General features: G+C 47.4%; 1 protein-coding gene across 2 annotated transcripts in view; it reads left to right on the plus strand.

The window, feature by feature from the left end:
- PRKD2 (protein kinase D2) overlaps positions 1-20,593 on the plus strand; it is a 29,825-nt gene extending 9,232 nt beyond the window's left edge. For both annotated transcript variants that reach the window (XM_074369365.1, XM_074369366.1), the window contains 15 exons: positions 250-404; positions 519-741; positions 2,456-2,533; positions 2,609-2,762; positions 5,840-5,957; positions 6,227-6,304; positions 7,670-7,928; positions 9,445-9,497; positions 9,644-9,716; positions 10,349-10,455; positions 11,283-11,444; positions 15,010-15,108; positions 18,254-18,521; positions 19,740-19,825; positions 20,131-20,593. In XM_074369365.1, coding sequence (XP_074225466.1) covers positions 250-404; positions 519-741; positions 2,456-2,533; positions 2,609-2,762; positions 5,840-5,957; positions 6,227-6,304; positions 7,670-7,928; positions 9,445-9,497; positions 9,644-9,716; positions 10,349-10,455; positions 11,283-11,444; positions 15,010-15,108; positions 18,254-18,521; positions 19,740-19,825; positions 20,131-20,343 — 2,126 coding nt within the window. In that variant the 3' untranslated portion in view covers positions 20,344-20,593. The remainder of the gene's footprint in view (positions 1-249; positions 405-518; positions 742-2,455; positions 2,534-2,608; positions 2,763-5,839; positions 5,958-6,226; positions 6,305-7,669; positions 7,929-9,444; positions 9,498-9,643; positions 9,717-10,348; positions 10,456-11,282; positions 11,445-15,009; positions 15,109-18,253; positions 18,522-19,739; positions 19,826-20,130) is intronic.
- Positions 20,594-21,071: the final 478 nt, after the last annotated feature.

Here is a 21,071-nt window from a genome sequence, read left to right on the forward strand (position 1 = left end):
CTCAGCCAGCATCTCACCCTCTTGTGGTGCTTTGCCTGGTGGGGTGGCCCAAACCTTCATTCCCGAAGGCTCTTGGCCATTTAGCAGATCTGCCTGAATTGGGTTTTGCAGGTTTTTGTTAACATTAATCACACTATGAAGAGGCATCCTGAGGGATCTGTTCCAGTTCCTCAGAAAAGGAGAGGTGGGTAGAGCTTTGGCGCCCAAATTGGAGGCTATGTCTCTGACCGTCTCTGGCGCCCCCTACAGGCTGCGGACTGAACTACCACAAGCGCTGCGCCTTCAGCATCCCCAACAACTGTAGTGGGGCCCGCAAGCGACGCCTGTCGTCCACGTCATTGGCCAGTGGCCATTCGGTGCGCCTCAGCACCTCTGAGTCCCTGCCCTGCATGGCTGATGAGCTGGTGAGGAGCTGGGGGAGTGGGGAGGGTTGGGGAGGGTTGGAGGCTGGGGAGTGGCGGGGCCCAGGGACCAGGGCAATGCTCTGAGGTGTTCCTTTCTCCCTCACTGTCTGATAGAGCCGTAGCACCACCGAACTCATCCCTCGCCGCCCACCCTCATCGTCCTCTTCCTCTTCTGCCTCATCCTACACGGGTCGCCCCATCGAGCTGGACAAGATGCTGCTCTCCAAGGTCAAGGTGCCACACACCTTCCTCATCCACAGCTACACGCGGCCCACCGTCTGCCAGGCTTGCAAGAAACTCCTCAAAGGCCTCTTTCGCCAGGGCCTGCAGTGCAAAGGTAGGCGGGGAGCCCCCACGTTGGGGGCTGGGGTGGGAAGGGACAGAGTCAGAACACCAGAACCCCACCCACAGCCACACACACACACACACACACACACACACACACACACACACACACAGGCTTAGGGTCTCAGCTGGGCTTGTGGCAGGACACAGAATTTATGTTCTGATCCTTAGAAGCACAGGGCCTCAGAAGGGGGTGCGTCCAGAATCCTGGCATTCTAGAACCTTTGGAATTCTGGAATCCTAGCACCTTGGAATCCTGGCACCTTAGAAATCTAGATTCTGGGAATGGATATAGCTCAGTGGTGGAATGCATGCTTAGTATGGGTTCAATCTCCAGTACCTAGATAAGGAAGGAAGGAAGGAAGCAAGCAAGCAAGCAATCTAGATTCATATGTCACTTAGGATGGAATTCTTAAACTGTAGAACTTGAGAATTCTTGAGTCAGAGAACCTTGGAAACATAAGTTTCAAGAATTCTGGATCACAGGATTCAGCAAGAAGAATCAGAACTTTACTTTCATAAATCTTAGAACTATCAAACTATAGATTCTCAGAATATTAGAACTTTAAAATCATAGGATTTGAGAGTAATAGAAACCTAAAAGCAACAAAATTGAGTCTTAGAAGTCTAGAATCATATAGCCTTGGAACCATCGAATCCTAGAGTCCTAGAAATCTATGATCCCAGAACTTTGAATGATCGAATTCTGGAATACCAGAAGTCTAGATCCATAAAAAGTTAGAGTCATCAAATTCAAGAATTCATCAGAAAAATCAAATTCTAGAATTGTAGATGTTTAGAGCTAAAGAGTCATAGAAACATAAACTTCTAGAATCTTGGATATACAGAATCCTAAAACTTTGGAACTATCAGATTCTAGAGGCTGATTCAAAGTCTACAATCAAAGAACTGTAGAGTCACCAAATACTAGAGTTTAGATATATTTTAAAATCTCAGATATCAAAGAATCTTAGCAATCTAGAATCATAGAACTGTAGAATCACAGATGTGTAGAGTTCTAGAAACTTGAACATCAAACTCTGTAGTCTTGGAAATCTAGAATCATAGGACCTTAGAAAAATAAGTTTTCACATAATTAGTCTCAGATCTTTGATGTATAGCATCCCAAAACTTTGGAATCATCAAAATATAAAGCAATGGTTCTCAACCAAGGACAATTTTGCCCAAGGAAGGAATGTTTGGCAATGCTTGGAAACACTTTTGTTTGTCAGATGGGGCTGGTGCTATGGACATCTGGTGCTTAGAGGTCAAAGACGCAGCTCAAAGTCCTGTGAAGTAGAGAACAGCCTCCCACAATAAAAAAATTGTCATAGTGCCAAAGGTTGGGAAACCTGCCCTCAGGAGTCTAAAGTCTAGAATCATAGCATGTTAGGTGCTATTACATTCTAGAATTGTAGAAGTCTAAGGTGATGGACATTTACACTGTCAGAACTCTAGACCCTTAGGGTCATAGGGGTGTAAATCACAGACACTGCATTTGGCTTCTATTTAATTGAGCCTCCCCATAGCTGGGAACTATGATTTCAAGAGAGGAACAACCAGGGAAGGGTCACTTAGCTTTCCTGCCCCAAACAGCCAGAGCAAACTCTTTTGAGACTAGGGGGGCTAGGGGTCGAGTCAGCCCTTAGAGGTGACCTCTTTCTTCCCTCTCCCACCTGTCTCCCTTTTCCCTGTCCTCCTGCCAGACTGCAAGTTCAACTGTCACAAACGCTGCGCCACCCGCGTCCCTAATGACTGTCTGGGGGAGGCACTCATCAACGGAGGTAAGAGGCTGGGGGCTGAGCGGGAAAGGCGGGCAGGGCTGGGCGGAGGCCCCTCTGATGCCCCGGTCCCCCCAGATGTGCCGATGGAGGAGGCCAGCGATTTCAGCGAGGCGGACAAGAGCTCCCTGACCGATGAGTCAGATGACTCCGGTTTCGTCCCAGGCTCCCACTCAGAAAATGCCCTCCATGCCAGTGAGGAGGAAGAAGGCGAGGGAGGCAAGGCGCAGAGGTACCCAGGGCCCCCTCTGGCGAAGGCCCTCCCCCATCCCCACGATGGCTTGATGTCACCCAGTACTGAGAAATTTCCCCAGATTCCTGAGGCGAACCTTTTCAAGTACCCAAACTTTACTTGTTTAATTGAACTGGTCTTCCTGATTGACCTTTTCAAAAAGTTTTAATAGAACCGTATTTTAATTTATATTGTACTTCTTTTTTTGGAACTGGTAATACAGTCATTCAAAAGGTATGTTGTTAACCTCTTCCACTTCCCTGTCTCCCAGCTGCCCAGCCCCCTGTCCCCAGAGGATACCACTGAGATTGGGTCCTGGTGGGTCCTTCCAAAAACAGTCTGTATGGCAAAGTGACAGTACAAAGAGTGAGCAGAAATGTGGACTCTGGACCCAGATGACTGTATGGCCTTAGGCAAGAGATTAACCTCACTGGCCTCAGTTTCCTCATCAGTAAAACGGGGATAAAGTAGTATCTACCTTATAGGGTTGTTGTGAGGATGGAATGAATGAATACAAATCAAGTACCTAAAACAGTGGCTGGTACGCAGTGAGTGATACAGTTTTTAACTCTCATTTCAGAGCACTAAAATCTTAAAAAGGAAGGCAAAATATCCATTTTATTTCAATCACTTTAGCCTCGGATTGACTTGTGTGGCCTTAAGTAAGGCCCTTCTCCTTTGGGTGCCACAGTCTACCCATCTGTAAAATAGGAAAAGGAAAATATCCCCAAAGACCTGACAGGCAGTGGCTTTCTTCTGGCATGGAAGCTCAGAAAAATAATCATTTTTACTTAATTACACTTTTTTTTTAAATTTTATTTTTCATCGAAGTATAGTTGATTTACAATGTTAGTTTCAGATGTACAGCAAAGTGATTCATTTATATATCTGAATATATATAGTCAGTTATATATGTATATAGAAAATATACATATATTTTCAGACTCTTTTCCCTTATAGTTTATTACAAGAAATTGAATATAGTTCCCACACATTTTTTTTTTAATGGAGGTATTGGCGATTGAATCCAGGACCTCGTACACTCTAAGCATGCGCTCTACCACTGAGCTATACCTTCCCCCTGATTACACATTTTAAATTAGAACTGGAATTCATATCCAACTCCATGAGAATGTGAGTTCAGGTGCTTGAGGACAAGGAAATTCATCTGTCTTCCAAGTGCCTAGGACAAAGCCCCGCTTCCTCTGTGAGTGTGAGATCACTGTACCGAGGAGGCAGGAAGGCAGCAGGGGTAAAAGCACAGGATGCTATACTGTAGGTCCTTGTTGTTTATCTACATTATATATAGTAGTGTGTATTTATTAATCTTAATTCCTAATTTATCTCTCCCCCTAGAAAAATGTTAATACAGTATTAATTAATACATTGTATTAATACAGTAATACATGTAGAAATAGACATACATGTGTGGACTGTAACCTGTGGAATTCAACAACCATCAATTTAAACTAAATTTGTTTTGGAAGTAAATTCTTTTCATAAGGACCATAAGGATCATTATACCCATTTCTAGGTTAGAAGACTGAGGCTCATGGGCTTTGGCCAATAATTAATAAAGGAGAGGAGCTGAGACTTCGCCCCAGGGGGCCAGGGCAGTGTAAACATGGGGCAGAGGTTCTGCCACTTCTGGGGGACATCGATAAATATTTAATGAGCACAATGGTACTAGACTCCAAGCACACAGCTGTGAACAAAACAGGTAAAACTCTGGCCTCCTAGAGCAGACACTTTAGTTGGGGAGACAGCTAACAAATGCATTCATATAGGGATGGGGGTTTGGCTCAGCGGTAGAGTGCATGCTTGGCATGCACGAGGTCCTAGATTCAATCCCCAGTGCCTCAGATAAGGGGAAAAAAACGAAACAAACAAAAAGTGCATCCATAGCATCAGCTATTGATAACCACTGTCTGCGTCCATACCGCCCCATCTCATCTGATCTTGAAAGCAAAGCAGGGTAGGGCCTGGTTAGGACTTGGATGGGAGATTTTGATAACTGCTATCAAAAATAAAATTTTAAAAGTTGAGAGGGGATAGAGAAGGGGGACATGTTATCTTAGGGTCATTAAAGCACCTTCTGTGAGGAGGTATATTTGAAGAGATCTGAGGGAGGGGAGGGAAGGAGCCATGTGGAAAATATCTGGGGACAGAACCTACCAAGTAGAGGGAATAGCAAGTGCAAAGACCCTGAGGTAGGATCAAGCATGTTCCAGGAATAACAAGGAGCCTGGTGTGGCTGAAGCAGTGACTGTGAGGGGAAAAGGATGGGAGATGAGGTCAGAGGGAGTATAGGTGTGCAGGTCACAATAGTCACCGAAACTTTCTTACTAGTGCCACCTGACCCTAGCCTCCTAGAACCTCAGAGGTTCTCCCAGGTCTTTCCTGAGAGTGTTTAGTAACAGAATTGTAGGCTTTCAGAGTTGGACCTTGAGGGACAGGGACTTGGAGGGGAAGGCTGTTGGGAGAGGTGGACTATTTCACAGATGAGGAAACTGAGTCTCAGGCAAAGAGAAGTGGCCAGGGCCACCCAAGTCCAGGTCTAGCATAGGATCAAGAGGTTGCTGGTTCTGGAGTTGGTCAAGTCACCTAATTTCTCTTGGCCTTCATTTCCTCACTGTAGTAATAGCATGTGCACTGGTGAGACAAATGAGGCACAGAGAGGTTGAGCCACTTGCCCAGTGTCACAGCTGACTCCACAATTGATGGGCTCAATACTAATTAGCACTTATTGGAGGCCCACTGTGTGCCAAGCACTGTGCTAAGCTAAGAAATGTTTCCCCTCTGACAGCAACCCCCTTAGTGCTGGAGAAACTAAGGCATGAAGAGATTGGGTAATTTGCCAGGGAGCCTGACTTCGGAACCTAGCCTCTTAATGTGGGCCTCCCAAGAGTCCCCTTCCTCATTATGAGAAATCTGGAAACCACAGGGGGAAAGAGTGTGGCCAAAAACCCCTGGCTGCTCAGAGATGCTCCCTGTGCCCCACCCCAACCCCGTGGCCCCAGGCGCTATGGTTATTCTCTGCTTGTAATCTCTTACACCTCCCTCTCCCCAACCCTTAGCTCCCTGGGGTACATCCCCCTAATGAGGGTGGTGCAGTCGGTGCGACACACAACACGGAAATCCAGCACAACGCTGCGCGAGGGTTGGGTGGTTCATTACAGCAACAAGGACACACTGGTGAGTAGGTGGGGCGGGGCCACGCGGGGGCGGAGCTAAAATTGAGGCGGGGCTGGTTGGAGTCAGGGATGGGTGGGGTCATGCTGGAGGCAGAGCTAGAATTAGAGGGGTTGAATATGGCAATGAAGGAGGCAGGGCAGGATTTAAAGGGAGGGGCAGGATTAGGGTTGGGGCGGGGCTTGGGTGGGATTAGAACTGGAGCCCTAACGGTGTTGGGGGGCAACGGTGTTGGAGGGTGGACTCACTCTCTCAAGTACCTCTCCCAACAGAGGAAACGGCACTATTGGCGTCTAGACTGCAAGTGCATCACGCTCTTCCAGAACAACACGACCAACAGATACTACAAGGTAGGTCTTCTGGCTCCCAGATTCCCCCAGACCTCCTGTCTTGGTCCACTGTCTTCTCCCCTCCTCTCCCAGTTGCTTCGGCCAAATACCTGCGAATCACACCCTCTGCCCACCCCCTGCTTCCCCGCTTCCATCCCATCAGCAAGTGCCACCCACCCGGACGCCCTACCCTGTGTTTGATCCTGGCTCCATCACTTTCTAGCTGGGGGACCCAGGCAAGTTTCCTCACTTCTCTGCACCCCGCATCTTGTAAAAAGCTTCAAAGAATAATCCTCGCCTCAGGGCTGTTGCCAGAATTCAAAGAGATAATCTACACAAAGGGATTAGTTTAGGGCCAGGCATATGTTAAGCTCCATTCAACTCCCAATAATTATAAGCGTGTTAGCACTATTACTTTATAATTCACTTATTAAATTATTTCTTTGTATTCGTCACCACCTCCCACACCAGCGCTGTGTTCCAGCCAGTCTCCTTGGGCCTTTGCTTCTGCCCTCGCCCTCAGAATCTTTTCCAATGTAACAGCCAAAAGAGTCGATTAAAACCGTTGCAACATTCCAATGGCTCCCACTGCCCTTAGAATAAAATCCAGGTGCCTGCCTTGCTTGTTCACCTGCTCTTGAGCATCTTCCTTACACTTCCTATGGCTGCTTCCTTCTCATCCTTCCCATCTTCCTCACACCATGCTGTCTAAAGTAGCATCCCATTAAGTCATCTCTGCCTCCAGGTTTTATTTGCTACATGAGTTTCCCTTTCTCATTCTTTCATTTTTCTTCCTCCCTTCCTTTTCCTTTCAACACTTTTCCAGGCTCACTCTTTTTCCTCCCCATGTACCTTCTCTCCTACCCAGGCCCCCTCTGCCTCCTTCCTGGTCTCCTGTGTCAGTCCCATCCTCTTCCATCTGCCCTCCATGCACAGCCAGAAAGACCTGCTCCCCTCCTTGCTCCATATCCTTCCATGGTTCCCCAGGGCCCTGGAGACAAAGCCCAGGCTCCTCCCTGTGGTCCATGAGGCCCTGCATGGCCTGGCTGTAGCCTGATGCCTTTATTTATTCATCAAATGTGACACACCTACTGTGTGCTAGGCACTATCCATGTAATGGGAATATGGCATGTCCCATGAACACAAGCCTTTTCTACCTCAGGGCCTTTGCATGTGCTCCTCCCAACCGCCTTATTCCTCCACCAGCTGGCTTCTTACCTTTCTGATTTCTGCTTCAATGTAGCTTCTGCCAGGAGCCTTTTCCTGATCACTCCATTCAAAGCAGGCCTTTCCCACTGACACTGGATTATGTGTGCTCTTCTGAGTAAGTGGGGAGCCCCAGGATCTGCCTGAGCCCTCACCTGTACTGGCTCTGTGTCCTGCCAGGAAATTCCACTGTCCGAAATCCTCACTGTGGAGCCTGCCCAGAACTTCAGCCTCGTGCCACCAGGCACCAACCCACACTGCTTCGAGATTGTCACTGCCAATGCCACCTACTTTGTGGGCGAAACTCCTGGAGGGGCCCCAGGAGGGCCCAGCGGGCATGGGGCTGAGGCCACCCGGGGCTGGGAAACAGCCATCCGTCAGGCCCTGATGCCCGTCATCCTCCAGGATGCACCCAGCGCCCCAGGCCATGCACCCCACAGTAAGTCCCCCAGCCCCAGTCCCTGGGAGGATGGGTCTCGGAGGGCTTGGGTGGGGTCCTGGGGAAGGGAAGAGCCAGGGGGAAGGTAGGGAATGGCAGAGTGGAGAATGAGAATGTGGCTTCTGGACTCAGCAGGCCAGGGTCCAAATCATGAAGCCCCCAGACCTGACGTGGCCTTGAGCATGTCACTTCTCTTTTCTGAATCTTGCTTGTCCTGAGTGGTAATGATGCCTCTGAATTGTGAGTTCAGACTTTTTAACTCATGCTCCTCTGTGCCTGGCCTGTGCTAGATAATGCTGGGGGCACAGCTGTGACCAAGACAACCCAGGACCTGCCCTTATGGGGCTCACAGTCTAGTAAGGGAGGCAGACCTGTCCCCAGACAGTAACAGAGTAGGCAGGGCTGGGACAGGAGAGCCGAGGACTCTGGGAACTCAGAGGGGGTCCCAGCCTGGGTGTCCAGGAGGGCTTCCTGGAGGAGGCAACATTGGAGCTGAGACCTGGAAGCTGAGGAGAGGTGAAATGAAGGGAAAGGAAATGGGAAATCCTTTCAGGCAGAGGCAAAGGATGATCAGAGTCTCAGGTTCCTGCCTTGTGGAGCTCATAATCTTGGGTGAGTGACAGACATTCATCAGATCATCCTGGGCGAATGACAAGTGGGACATAGAAATGTGGTGGAGGAAACTGACATGGCCCCAGGAGTGACATTTGAGCTGAGACTGAGTGATGAGGAGGATATAACTAAGTCCAGAATAAGGGGAAGGGCAGAGCAGAGACCCAGAGATAGGAGTATCCGAGGCCCCGCAGGGAGGCCAGCGTGGCGGGAATACCCAAGAACATGACAGGGGTAAAGTCAAAGAGGTCAGGGGCCAGACCCTGCCTGTTAAGCCATGTAAGGGGTTTGAGCTTCCTCCAGAGGGCGCTGGGGAGCCATGGCAGGATTTTGAGCAAGGGACGGATGGGGGTCTGGGTTGTGCAGGGTCCCTCTGGCTTCCCTGTGGAGGGTAAATAGAAGAGAATGGAGTGCAGCAGGGTGACCATGGAGGAGGCTGAGGGGCAAGGACCACCCAGAAGTTCCTCAGGGAGGGGACAGATGTTCAAATGACAGAAGGATCAAGATTTTGGGAATGCCTGGCTCTGGTTGGGGCACATTCAGGTAAGATGCTGGGGTCAGTTTGGAGTTTCCCACTGAGCCTCAATTTCCTCCTCTGGAAAATGGGATCATCACACCTCCCTTGGTGCTAAGATCACAGAGTGAAATGCCCTGTGAACTCCTTTAGGACATCGCTTTTTGAGCCCCCTCAGCACATCTCGTTTCCTCTCCTCACTGGACTGAGGAGGGAGGTGCTTTTATTGTTCTCATTTTTCTTGATGAGAAAACTGAGGTTCATAGTGGACAAGTCACTCAGTAGCCTGAAGTTGCACGTTGGTCTGGCTCCAGAGGCTGCCTCTGGAGTTAAGGGTGAAAGTGATCCTGAGCCTGGGATCCGCTTACCTCCACCTCTACCTCTCCCCAGGACAAGCTTCTCTGAGTATCTCTGTGTCTAACAGCCAGATCCAAGAGAATGTGGTGAGACCCCACCCACACCCACGCCCCCAAGGATGTACTCCCTCTCCCCCTCCCAAACAGCCTCCCAGCTCTCCTGCCCTCCCCAGTCTCCTTGACCGCTCCCATCTCCATTTGCACCCCTGACCCTTCCTATCCCCACCCTTCAGGACATCGCCACTGTCTACCAGATCTTCCCGGACGAGGTGCTGGGCTCAGGCCAGTTTGGAGTGGTCTATGGCGGTAAGAACACATCAAGAGCTAACCCAGGGGTGGAGGAGGGTAGAACTCAGTGGTAGAGTACATGCCTAGCACACACAAGATCCTGGGTTCAATCCCCAGTACCTCCATTAAAAAAAAATGAACCTAATTACCTACCCCCCCCCCAAAACAAAACAAACAAAAAAAGAGCTAACTCAGAAAGGGGTCTTGGGGATTTCTGGGCTCTGGACCTTCCCTTCCGTTTGGCCACATGCTTACCTCCTTTTCTAGTGATTAGAAAGCGAGATCCTGGGGGCAGGTGGTTGCAGGCTCAGCTTTTCTCCCTGGGAAAGGCCAGTGACTTTCTCCTGCTTTTGATAGGGAGGGTGGATTCTGCACCTTTTGGCCACAGAGCGGGGTGCTAGATTCTGATTTGTTACAAATCTAGTTTCCCATGTTTAAGATTCCTCTCCTAGGAGCTCTGTCTTTCCTTTCTTTCATTCCCCCTTTATTCCCAGGGCCCCCCACCCCTCACATCTCTCCTGGGGCCCATTAGATGGCTTTTCACCCACCTCTACCCAGCTCTGGCTGTGGTGGTGGTGGTGGGGGTTCCTCTTGCCAGGACTAGAAGGTTCTACTCCCCTTACCCCCTACCTCCTGTATCCCCTGCCCAGGAAAGCACCGGAAGACAGGCCGGGATGTAGCAGTAAAGGTCATCGACAAACTGCGTTTCCCCACCAAGCAGGAGAGCCAACTCCGGAATGAAGTGGCCATTCTGCAGGTGACCCCGGGGTCTGTGGCCCAGCTCTGTTCCCCACCACCCCAATCCCAGTAGAGGCCTTCCTTTCCCACTTCCTCCTTTGAGGGGCCAACTGATCCAGTCTAGGGGTGGTCAGGGAAGGCTTCCTAGAGGAGGCAGTGTGCATGTTGAGAATGAAGGGGTGGGGAAGGTGTTCTGAGCAGAGCGAGCAGCCCATGCAAAGGTCTGGAGGTGAGAGGGAATGTGACATCTTCTAGGAACTTGAAGGCGTTCAAGATTATTAGATGGTTTATGTGTAGATAGGTGATGGCAGCTAGGCTAGGGAACAGAGTGGGGCCATACCCTGTGGGCTTTCTCCTGAGGGTACTGGGGAGCCATGAAGGATTGTGAGCAAGGAAGGAACAGAGTCATGTTTGCACTTTAGAACTATCCCTCTGGCTGCCTTTGGAGGGTAGGGAGGAGGCTGAATGGGGACTTGGGTGGGAGAGATTTGGTTCAGCTAGGAAAGGGCTGGGAGAAGAGGAAGGAGGCCCAGATTTAAAAGCTAGAGATATACGAAGCTCCTTCCCATTTCTCCACGCTTGCCCTCTCGCTCCCTCGACCCTGGGGTTTTACCAGCATTTCATGATAAAAAGATCTTTATGTTCACTGGGCGGTGCAGGAGGGGTGCTTCTGTCTGGGCTTGTGGAAGCCTCTTCCCCTCCCCCAATGCCACCCCCAGGGAAGGAGCAGGCTACCCTCCGGGGAAATCCTTCTTCCTGTTTGTCATCCATCTGCTCCCGTGGCTTGCCTCTGGGGTCTCAAGTTCATGGGTGACCTGGGTCCTGACCCCACCCCACCCACCTCAGAGTCTGCGGCACCCGGGGATCGTCAACCTGGAGTGCATGTTTGAGACGCCGGAGAAAGTGTTCGTGGTGATGGAGAAGCTGCATGGGGACATGCTGGAGATGATCCTCTCCAGTGAGAAGGGCCGGCTGCCTGAGCGCCTCACCAAGTTCCTCATCACCCAGGTGAGCCCGCCCTGCCCATCACCCTGCCCACCTTCCCGCCCACTACCAGCCTCCACTCCTCGCAGCCCACCTGCCCTGCAAGAGGGCCTGTGTGCCCTGAAAGTCAGGCAGACTCTGGCTGGTACTCATAATAGCAGATAATAGAAAACGTAATAATAGAGTAATAATAACAATCAGAAAAGAATTAGAGTAATAACTTTAAAATAATAATAGAGCAATAATAGAACAGTTAAGAGTAATAATAGTAGAGTAATAACAATAGAAACAGAATAGGATAATAAGTAGAAAAGTAACAGTAATAACTTATTATAGGAAAATAATAAATGATTATTATTTTATATTTTTTATTACTTTGTATAGTGAGTCAGCCTCCTGGGGCCTGCTTTATTCATGTAGAAAAAGAGGAGGGGAGAGAGGCCTTTCTCTGGGGAGTGCATTCATTTATTCACTTATTAGATTGTTCAGCAAACACTGCCTGAACCCCTGCCCGTGCCTGGCCCCATACTGGACAGTGCCAAGGACACAGTGGTGACTGAGATAGGCCCAGCCCTGGACAGTGATCACTCAGAGTGGGCAGGGCTGGGATGGGGGCTGCTGATAATAATGATAAATAATGTGATCACTAACCTTTAGTGAGCGCTTACTGTGTGCCTCACTGCTGTAGTTCATTTAGTCTTCATAGCACCCTATGTGGTGGTGGCCATTATTACTCCCATTGTACTGAGGCTCAGAGACTAAGTAACTCGCCCAGAGTCCCACAGCGGGTGGGATTTAAGCCTCAGAACTGTGCTTTTAACTAGTAAAGTCAAACTAACTTGTGTTACCTGTGTATGTGCGCACGTGAGTGCATTTTACTTGGTTTCGCATCACATAGAACACTGTATGTTGTTCCGCTTCTTACTTCCTTCACTTTAATAGTGCTTCTGGAAGACTTTTCTATTTCAGTATATAGTTAGCAGAACTTCCTCTTTTTCTTAATTGCATCGCATGGCAGATATTACCAAATTCCCCAGTTGCTGAGCATATAAGTAGTTTTTACTATTCCACTACTACAAACCACATCCTGTGAACATTTGACAGTCCCTGGTGGGAGAATTTCAGTAGAACATGTTTCAAATAGTAGACTCCCGAGTTAAAGGAAATGTACTTTACATTTTTTTAAAAAAGATGTTGCTTAGTTATTCTCTAAAACCCCTTTCAGTCTTTGTTCTCACCAACTGAGTTTGAGGGTGTCGATTTTCTCACTCCTTACTAACCATGGATAATATACCCATCAGTCTTATAGGTGGAAAAAGATTATTTCATGTGGCTTCATTTGGTGGTTGAAAAACCGTGGATGATGTTGAGCCTCTTTTCACATGTTTATTGGCCTCTGCTTTATGTAATTTTTGCCCATTTTTCAATTGGATTATTCTTATTTAATTGTGAGTGCCATTTGTATGTGAAGGACACTGGATCTTTGTCACTTGTGTCGTTCAGGTCTTTTATCCCAGTATTTGTGTTCCTCTTCATTTTCTTCATGGCATTGCATTTTCTGGGTTTCACAGCCTTCCTAGAAAGACCTTCTTACTTGGCTGGTACCACACCTGATTCCGGGATGTGTTCTCTGTTGGTTGCAAAGTCCCCTGTGTTGGCTTCCTTTCTCAGGCCCAGTACCCTTGCTCTCCCAAGCTGTGTGCCTTTGTCAGGCTGGCTTGCGGTGTGGGGACAGAAACCCACTGAGGCAGGCTCATCCAGACTTCAGGTGGAGAGGGAAAAACTGCCTGCCTTCAGCAACCGAGGTGGTTCCTTTTTTTCCCTTATCTTTCATCTCTTCCTCTCTTTTTTGCCTGTGTTCTTCTGTCTTTCTCTCTGCAGATGTCTGCTTTCTGCCTCTTGCCTGCCTCACCCCAAGTCCTGTGCTAAGCCCTTTACCTCATAAACCTGTGTAGGCTCCACAAGCACCTGTGAGGTAGGTATTACTCTAACCCCCATCTTACAGAGGAGGAAAACTGAGGTGGAGGGAGGTTCCCGGGTCTCATCCATCACACAGCATGGCAGCGATTTAACTGAGGTTTGCTTCTGGATCTGTCTGGCTTCTAATCTGCCCTCTTTCTTCACCCTATTTACTTAGCATTGGGAAAATCAACAAAATGAAGATCTGGGGGTGGGGCATAGCTCGGTGATAGAGCACATGCTTAACATGCACAAGGTCCTGGGTTCAATCCCCAGTACCTCCATTTAATTAATTAATTGATTAATTAATTAATTTAATTAATTAATTAATTAATTAACCAACCTAATTGCCTCCCCCATCCAACAACAATAACAACAACAAAACAAACAAACAAAAAACGGAAGATGTGTAGAGGATGTCCATACACATCTTTGGATCTCAGTCTCCCTGTCTGTAGAATGAGGAACTTGGACCTCAGCAGAAGCTTTCTAATAGCATTTCCATACTTGAAAGTCACCCAGAGAAAACAATGAGAAACACATATATTGCAGTTCTAAGATACAGATTACAGCTTCATGCTTCCATCTGTCTGTATGTGCAGTACATTTGATATTTTGTTTAGGTGACACAGAATTGAGGAAAATCATGGTTCCCACAGATAAGTGGCTACAAATGATAATAGTTTTTTTAAAATTAATTAATTAATTAATTTTGTGGCAGGAGAGGTAGTTAGGTCTATTTATTTATTTATAGAGGAGGTACTGGGGATTGAACCCAGGACCTCATACATGTTAAGCATGCACTCTACCGCTTGAGCTATACCCTCTCCCCAATAGTTTTTTTTTTTTTAAATCAGCTCACCTTGCTGTCATAGAATACTCTTGAACTAACAGATACAGCAGGAAAAGCTTTATTTGAAACACACACAGAAATATATTCACCAACAGGCTATCACAAAATTACTAACCAAAAACAGCAACAATAATAGCTCACATGGAGTGCTTGCTCTGTGCCAGACACTGCCTGAAGCACTTTATATGCCTCAATTCATTTAAAGCTCACTTCCACCCATGAGGAGTTATTACCCCCATTTTACAGGTGAGTAAACAGACCCAGAGAGGTAAAGTGACTTGCCCAAGGCAGCAGGCTGGGAAGTGGGGAGCCAGAGTTGCTACCCTGGTAGGCTGGCTCTAGAATCCCCCAGCTCTTAAGGGTGTTACATTTGATTTATAACATGTCGTATGGGTATTGTTTGTATTGTTTCATATTTCAGTGTTTTAATGGATGAAAAATACATTTTAAAAAAATCGAATCGCACAATAGTACCTCCATGATCATAGCTCTTTTTCATTAGGATCCACATGCCAGAGGGTCTCAGGATCTTCCCAAACCCTCAGGATCTTCCAGTTCAGCCTTCCTAAAATCATATATCCAACTGCTATCTCTGGTGGAAATGGTCCTGGGGTTTTGAGATTCTTCTTTGGTGCTCCAGTGCCTTTCCTAGCACTGGTGGACATCTTTAGGATACTGAGAGGGGCATGGATGGGTTTCGGAGGGCTGGCTGCTGAAGGTGGAATCTGGGGTGGGGACCTTTCAAACTTTCTTACCAGAACCATTTCCTCCCCTCAGATCTTGGTGGCTTTGAGACACCTTCACTTCAAGAACATTGTCCACTGTGACTTGAAACCGGAAAACGTGTTACTGGCATCAGCCGACCCATTTCCTCAGGTCAGATATGTCCCCTCCTGATGTGGGGAAATCCATCCAACACTGGTGGGGGGGGTGGGGATTGTATTAATCAAGATGCTTAATCAAACACAGAGACTCAAGATAACAGTGCCTTGTTTTTCACTCGTGTAGGGTCCAGCATAAGCATTTTGAGGCTGAAAAAGCAGTTCCAGGGTGCTGGGGACCACAGCTCCTGCTGTCTTGTTCTGGCCTCTCCATGGTGTTGCCTGGTCTTCATGGTCCAGGATGTCCTTCCATCGTGAAAAGATAATAGGGGAGAAAGGATAGAGGGGAGGGAGGAAGGAAACGAGGGAGAGGAAATTGACACACCTCTTTCCTTCCCTGAGGCAATACTTTCAAGTTGCACAGGGCACTTCTCACATCTCATTGGCTGGGGCTTGATTATGTGGTCATGGCTGGCAGCAAGGGAATCTGGGAAATGTAGTTTCATTCTGGGTGGTCATGCGGCCTGTTAAAGTCAGGATTTTTATTAAGGGGAGAAGCAGAGAACAGATATTGGGGGGCAACTGGTGGTTTCTTCTGTGGGTTGGTTAGGAAAACAGTTTTGATGAGAACCCCTTTGGGGCAGAGCCAGATGAGCAAGGCAGATGATTATCACAGCTACAATTTATTACTTGCCTACTGTGTTTAAGGGCCTTTAGTTACAGCTTCTCATTTAGACTATCCACATCCCTGTGAAATTTTTTCTTTATTATCTGTGTTTTTCAATCATTTCGTTCATTCCATTTTAAAAGTTCATTTTAGTCATCAACTAAAAATTATTATGTGCCTACTATGTGCCAAGATCCATGCTAGGGCATTTGGAACTGTGGTAAGTAAAGACATCCCCATTTCTCTGCCCACAGTTTACAGCTGAGGGTGATTTGGCCCCCCAGGGGACATTTGACAATGTTGGAGATATTTTTGGTTGTCACAACTCTTTGGTGGTGGGGGGTTGCTACTGGCATTTCGGAATGCTGAACATCCTATAGTGCACAGGACAGCCCCATAACAAAGGATTATCTTTCCCCAATGTCAATAGTGCTGGGCATGAGAAATCCTAATTTAGAGCAATAATACCCAACTAGAAATATAATATGAACCATATCTACAATTTTACATTTTCTGATAGCCACATTTTAAAAAGTAAAAAGAAACTGGTGAAATTAATTTTAATAATATACTTTATCCTAGTATATCTAAATAATACCTTTCTAACATGTAATCAACATAAACATTAATAAAATATTCTTTAATTCAGGTATAAAATTTCCATCAGAAATACTTAATTTTGTACTTAGAGTTTATAAAATTAACAGTCAGAAAAGAAAACTGACACACTCGAGTTATTCCAAGCATATTCACAAGTTTTCCAATAAATAAATCCAGGATCCCTTTTAAAATGCAAATTAATTAAAATTAAATAAAAAATAGTGGGGAGGGTGTAGCTCAATGGTAGAGTGTGTGCTTGGCATGCAAAAGGTCATGGGTTTAATCCCCAGTACCTACTTCCATTAAAATAAAGAAATAAACAAACCTAATAATTCCCCCCAAAAACAAAATAATAATAATTTAAAAATATAATAATAATAAAATAATAATAATAATAATAAATAATAATAATAATAATAAAATAAATAAATAATAGTTGCTCAGTTGCACTTGCCACATTCAAGAGCTCAGCAACCACATGTGGCCAGTGACCACCATATTAGACAGCACAGATCATAGAGGGAAGAGCAAGTGTTGATCAAATTTGTCACGGAAATGTAAGTATATCTGTGATGAGTTCTGTGACACAGTTCCATGAGCTCATGTAACTGTATAACCCAGTTGGAGAGTCAGAAAAAACCAATCTGAAGAAAGAGTAGTTTTGGGGAGGGATAAGTGTTCCAGGCAGTTGGAACACCCTATGCAAAGGCCCTGTGATGGAAAGAACTGTACTTCTGGTTTTTTTAACAGCTTTTTTGAGATATAATTCACATATTATTATACAATTCACCAATTTAGAGTATACAGTTTAGTAGCTTTTAGTGTATTCAGAGTTGTGTAACAACAATCAATTTTAGAACATTTTCATCACTGCAAAGGAAACCTCATCCCTCTTAGCCATCATCCTCCAATCTCACCATCCCCCCACCCCCAACCACTAATCTACTTTCTGTGGATTTGCCTATTCTGGGCATTTCATATAAACGGAATAAACAATACATATAAATGGCGTATGCAATAATATGATGTGTGGTCCTTTGTAACTGGCTTCTTTGAGTTAATGTTTTCAAGGTTCATTTATGTTGTAGCATGTGTCAGTATTTCATGTCTTCTTATGGTTGAATACTATTCATTGTAAGGTCGGTAGAAGTGTTTTGAGTAGGGGAGGGATAGTATGTGAATAGAAGTGGCAGCTGCCTGTGGGCTGCTAGGCCGCAGACAGGACCTTGAACCCAGGTCTTGTCTTGCCAGCTCTAAAACCTCTTCATGACCCTAGACTGCCTCCAACAAAGGCAAGGTACTTTCACACCCGTTACTGTCTGGATACCATGGTCAGTGTTTTACAAGCTGGGTCCCATTTAACCCCCAGGGAAACCTGAGAGGCAGCTGTTGTTAACATCCCCAATCCAGATAACAAAACTGGGGCTGGGAGAAGTTAGGTCCCTCCACTGAGATCACCAAGGCTTGCTGTGTGCCCACCGCTGCTCCTGACACTTTCCACGTATTTGCTCTTTCAATCCATATAGCTTCCCTTTAAGGTAGGGACTTTAGCATGTCTCCATTATGCAAAAAAGGAAACAGAGGCAAGAGGAGGTTGAGACTTGTTCCACGTAACAGAGGTATAGTGGCAGGGAGCCCTCACTGCATGCCAGGCATTTATTGTCCTGTGAGCTTTAGACAGATGGACTCATGCAGTCCTCACTACAGCCCTATGAGATAGGCGCTAGTATGCTTCTCCTCCTCAAAGATGAGGAAACAGAGGCACAGAGAGAGGAAGTCACTTGCCCAGAGCCACCCAGCTAGTGAGAAGAGGAGCCTGGATTCGAACCCGCCTGTGATTTTGTCTGGAATATCGTGGTGGGGACACACTTGGGGAGGGGTGGAAGGGGCGGCCCCTACACCCACTCAGACCCTCCACCCCTCGCCTCTGCAGGTGAAGCTGTGTGACTTTGGCTTCGCACGCATCATCGGTGAGAAGTCGTTCCGGCGCTCGGTGGTGGGCACGCCGGCCTACCTGGCGCCCGAGGTGCTGCTCAACCAGGGCTACAACCGCTCGCTGGACATGTGGTCAGTGGGCGTGATCATGTACGTGAGCTTAAGCGGCACGTTCCCCTTCAATGAGGACGAGGACATCAAGGACCAGATCCAGAATGCTGCCTTCATGTACCCTGCCTGCCCTTGGAGCCTCATCTCCGCGGGAGGTGTGTGGGACTCCGTTTACTCCTGTGCACAGAGGCTGGGCCTGTGGTGGGGGTGGGGTGGGAAGTGGGCGGAGCCGCAGGAGGATGGGCTCTGAAAAAGCCTGGAGCATGGGTGGAGTCTAGTGATGGGGCCGGGACATGAGTGACTTTGAACGTGGATGGATGTATGTGAGGGAGCCTGTGTGGAGAAGGCCTGTCCTCAGAGGGGTTTACACAGTGAGGCCTTCTTTCGCGGCTTATGATCAAGGAGGGAGCCTTGGATGAATGCTGGTTTGTCTTGAATGCCTGACACTCGATGAGCCTCCTTTTCGTAAAGAACAGGCCTCCATCTTTGAGCCTTCTGCAGGGAACCGGTGACTGGCATCTTATTGTTTTGACCCATTTTATTTTTGTGGATATGGCAAGTGATGTTTGAATTTCCCTTGACTAGGGTGATGTAAAGTTACCATTTTATGTAATTCATTTTCACCTTAAAATTATATTGGAGGGGGCGGTAATAGCTTAGTGACAGAGTACATGCTTAGCATGCATGAAGTCATGGGTTCAATCCCCAGCACCTCCACTTAAAAAAAAAAAAAGTAAATTGGATAAAAAGAGTGAATTGATTTAAAACAAAAATGTACCAATTTTTACAGGGTTTATGTACATAGTTCAAATTTTTGTATATACAAAAGTGTCTAAAGTGAAAATTCTCTCTTACTCTTTTTTCTGCCATTCTTCCCAAAGGCAATGACTATTACGAGTCTCTTTTTATATACATGTGAGCTGATATGTGGGCATATATTTTCTTATTTCCCCTTTTACATAGATGGCAGCATATTATACACAATGTTTTCCAACTTCCTTTGTCCATATCCCAGTAAGCTTGGGTAAATGAGTTGGCTTAAAGAAAAATACTAAGTGAAGAATAGCACAGGTTTACCTGTGTGTACCTGTGTGTGACAAAACTTAGGAAGGTGACATAGGAATGAAGAAACTGAGGTAGAGACTTGGTGAAGAGATGTAGGATCTCATGTGTGTGCCGCGCGAGGGAGCGGGTAGATAAATGTAATTTAATGAGGAAATGGATGGGTGAGTGATTAGTGCAGGTGAGGCTTCCAGTCCACCTGGGTCAGTGCAGAAGGACGCCTGGAAAACAGGCAGGTAGGCTGGGGTGGTCTGTTGGAGGAGGGGTGGTCCCTCACCCTGCAGGTCTTGAGCTGTCTCCTTTCTGTGCAGCCATCGACCTCATCAACAACCTGCTGCAGGTGAAGATGCGCAAGCGCTACAGCGTGGACAAGTCTCTCAGCCACCCCTGGTTACAGGTGATGCAGGGGGCGGGGCTGAGAGCGAAGCGGGAGGGGCTGGCCCATTGGCTGGGTTAGAGGAAGAGGTGGAACCAGATCTCTTATTGGCTGCGCAGGTAGTGATGGATGTAGGTACATTTTCCGAAGATAGGGATCGTGGCTGAGCCTCCCATTGGCTGGCTGTAGAAGGGGGTGGAACTAATTGGAGGGATGGGTTGTGAAGGGTGTGGCTTCATCTTCCTTGGTACCCGGCTTCTCACTGGCAGCGCACTATTGGCTACCTTGGTGCGGCACAGAACTAACCCCTGTTCTCCTGGGCCCAGGAATACCAGACGTGGCTGGACCTCCGAGAGCTGGAGGGGAAGATGGGCGAGCGGTACATCACGCATGAGAGTGACGACACGCGCTGGGAGCAGTTTGTGGCAGAGCACCCACTGCCCGGGCCGGGGCTGCCAGCCGACGGGGAGCTTGGTGGGATCTTCCCACCCCAGGACCACGAGATGCAGGGGCTAACGGAGCGCATCAGCCTCCTCTGAGGCCTGGTGATCCCGCCCCAGCTGCCTTGTGGTGCTGTCCTCCCGCCCTCGAAGAGCGGCCCTTCTCACCATCCCAGCGATGAACTGTTCTAGGGGAAGCAGCTTCCTGCCCAAACTGGATGGGACACGCCTCGAGGGAGGGGCATGGCGGGGTGGTGTCGGGGCCGGGGTTAATTTACAAAATTAATTCCCCAGCAATTAAAATGGGCTCATCTCTGGCCCCATGGCCTTGTTCTTTGGCCACACTGTACTCTCCTTAGTTTGTTGTTCAACAAGATGGAGTTCACCTGGAAAGAAGATGGGATGGAGGAGGGATGGGGGGCATTGAAGGAAGAGGAGTATTGGAAGGAGGACTACCCGGGTTAAACATATATAGAGAGGGAGGACTGCCAGGAGTGAAGACTAGAAAGGGGAGCAGTATGGAGAGCATAACGAAGAGAGGGAAGAGTAATGGAGGAGAGATGGAAAGAGTACGATTGCAGGGTGAGGGATTTAGAGAAAAGCAAACGATCTCATAGCTTAATGGCTTATTTTTTATTTGGTGTTGTTGCTACTAACCACCACTATTAATAATAATAACAAGGCAGTTAGCACAAGTCTGGTCCACAGTAGAAAGCTGATAGTTAATAGTATTGTCTTAAATTGATGTGGTATCTTCTCTACACAGTGAATGCACTCATTTGCTGGTTCATCCATTTGTCACATGGCACAGGTGTTGCTGGGGACAC

The sequence above is a fragment of the Camelus bactrianus genome, chromosome 9, assembly GCF_048773025.1.
Source record: "Camelus bactrianus isolate YW-2024 breed Bactrian camel chromosome 9, ASM4877302v1, whole genome shotgun sequence".
Classification (NCBI taxonomy): Eukaryota; Metazoa; Chordata; class Mammalia; order Artiodactyla; family Camelidae; genus Camelus; species Camelus bactrianus.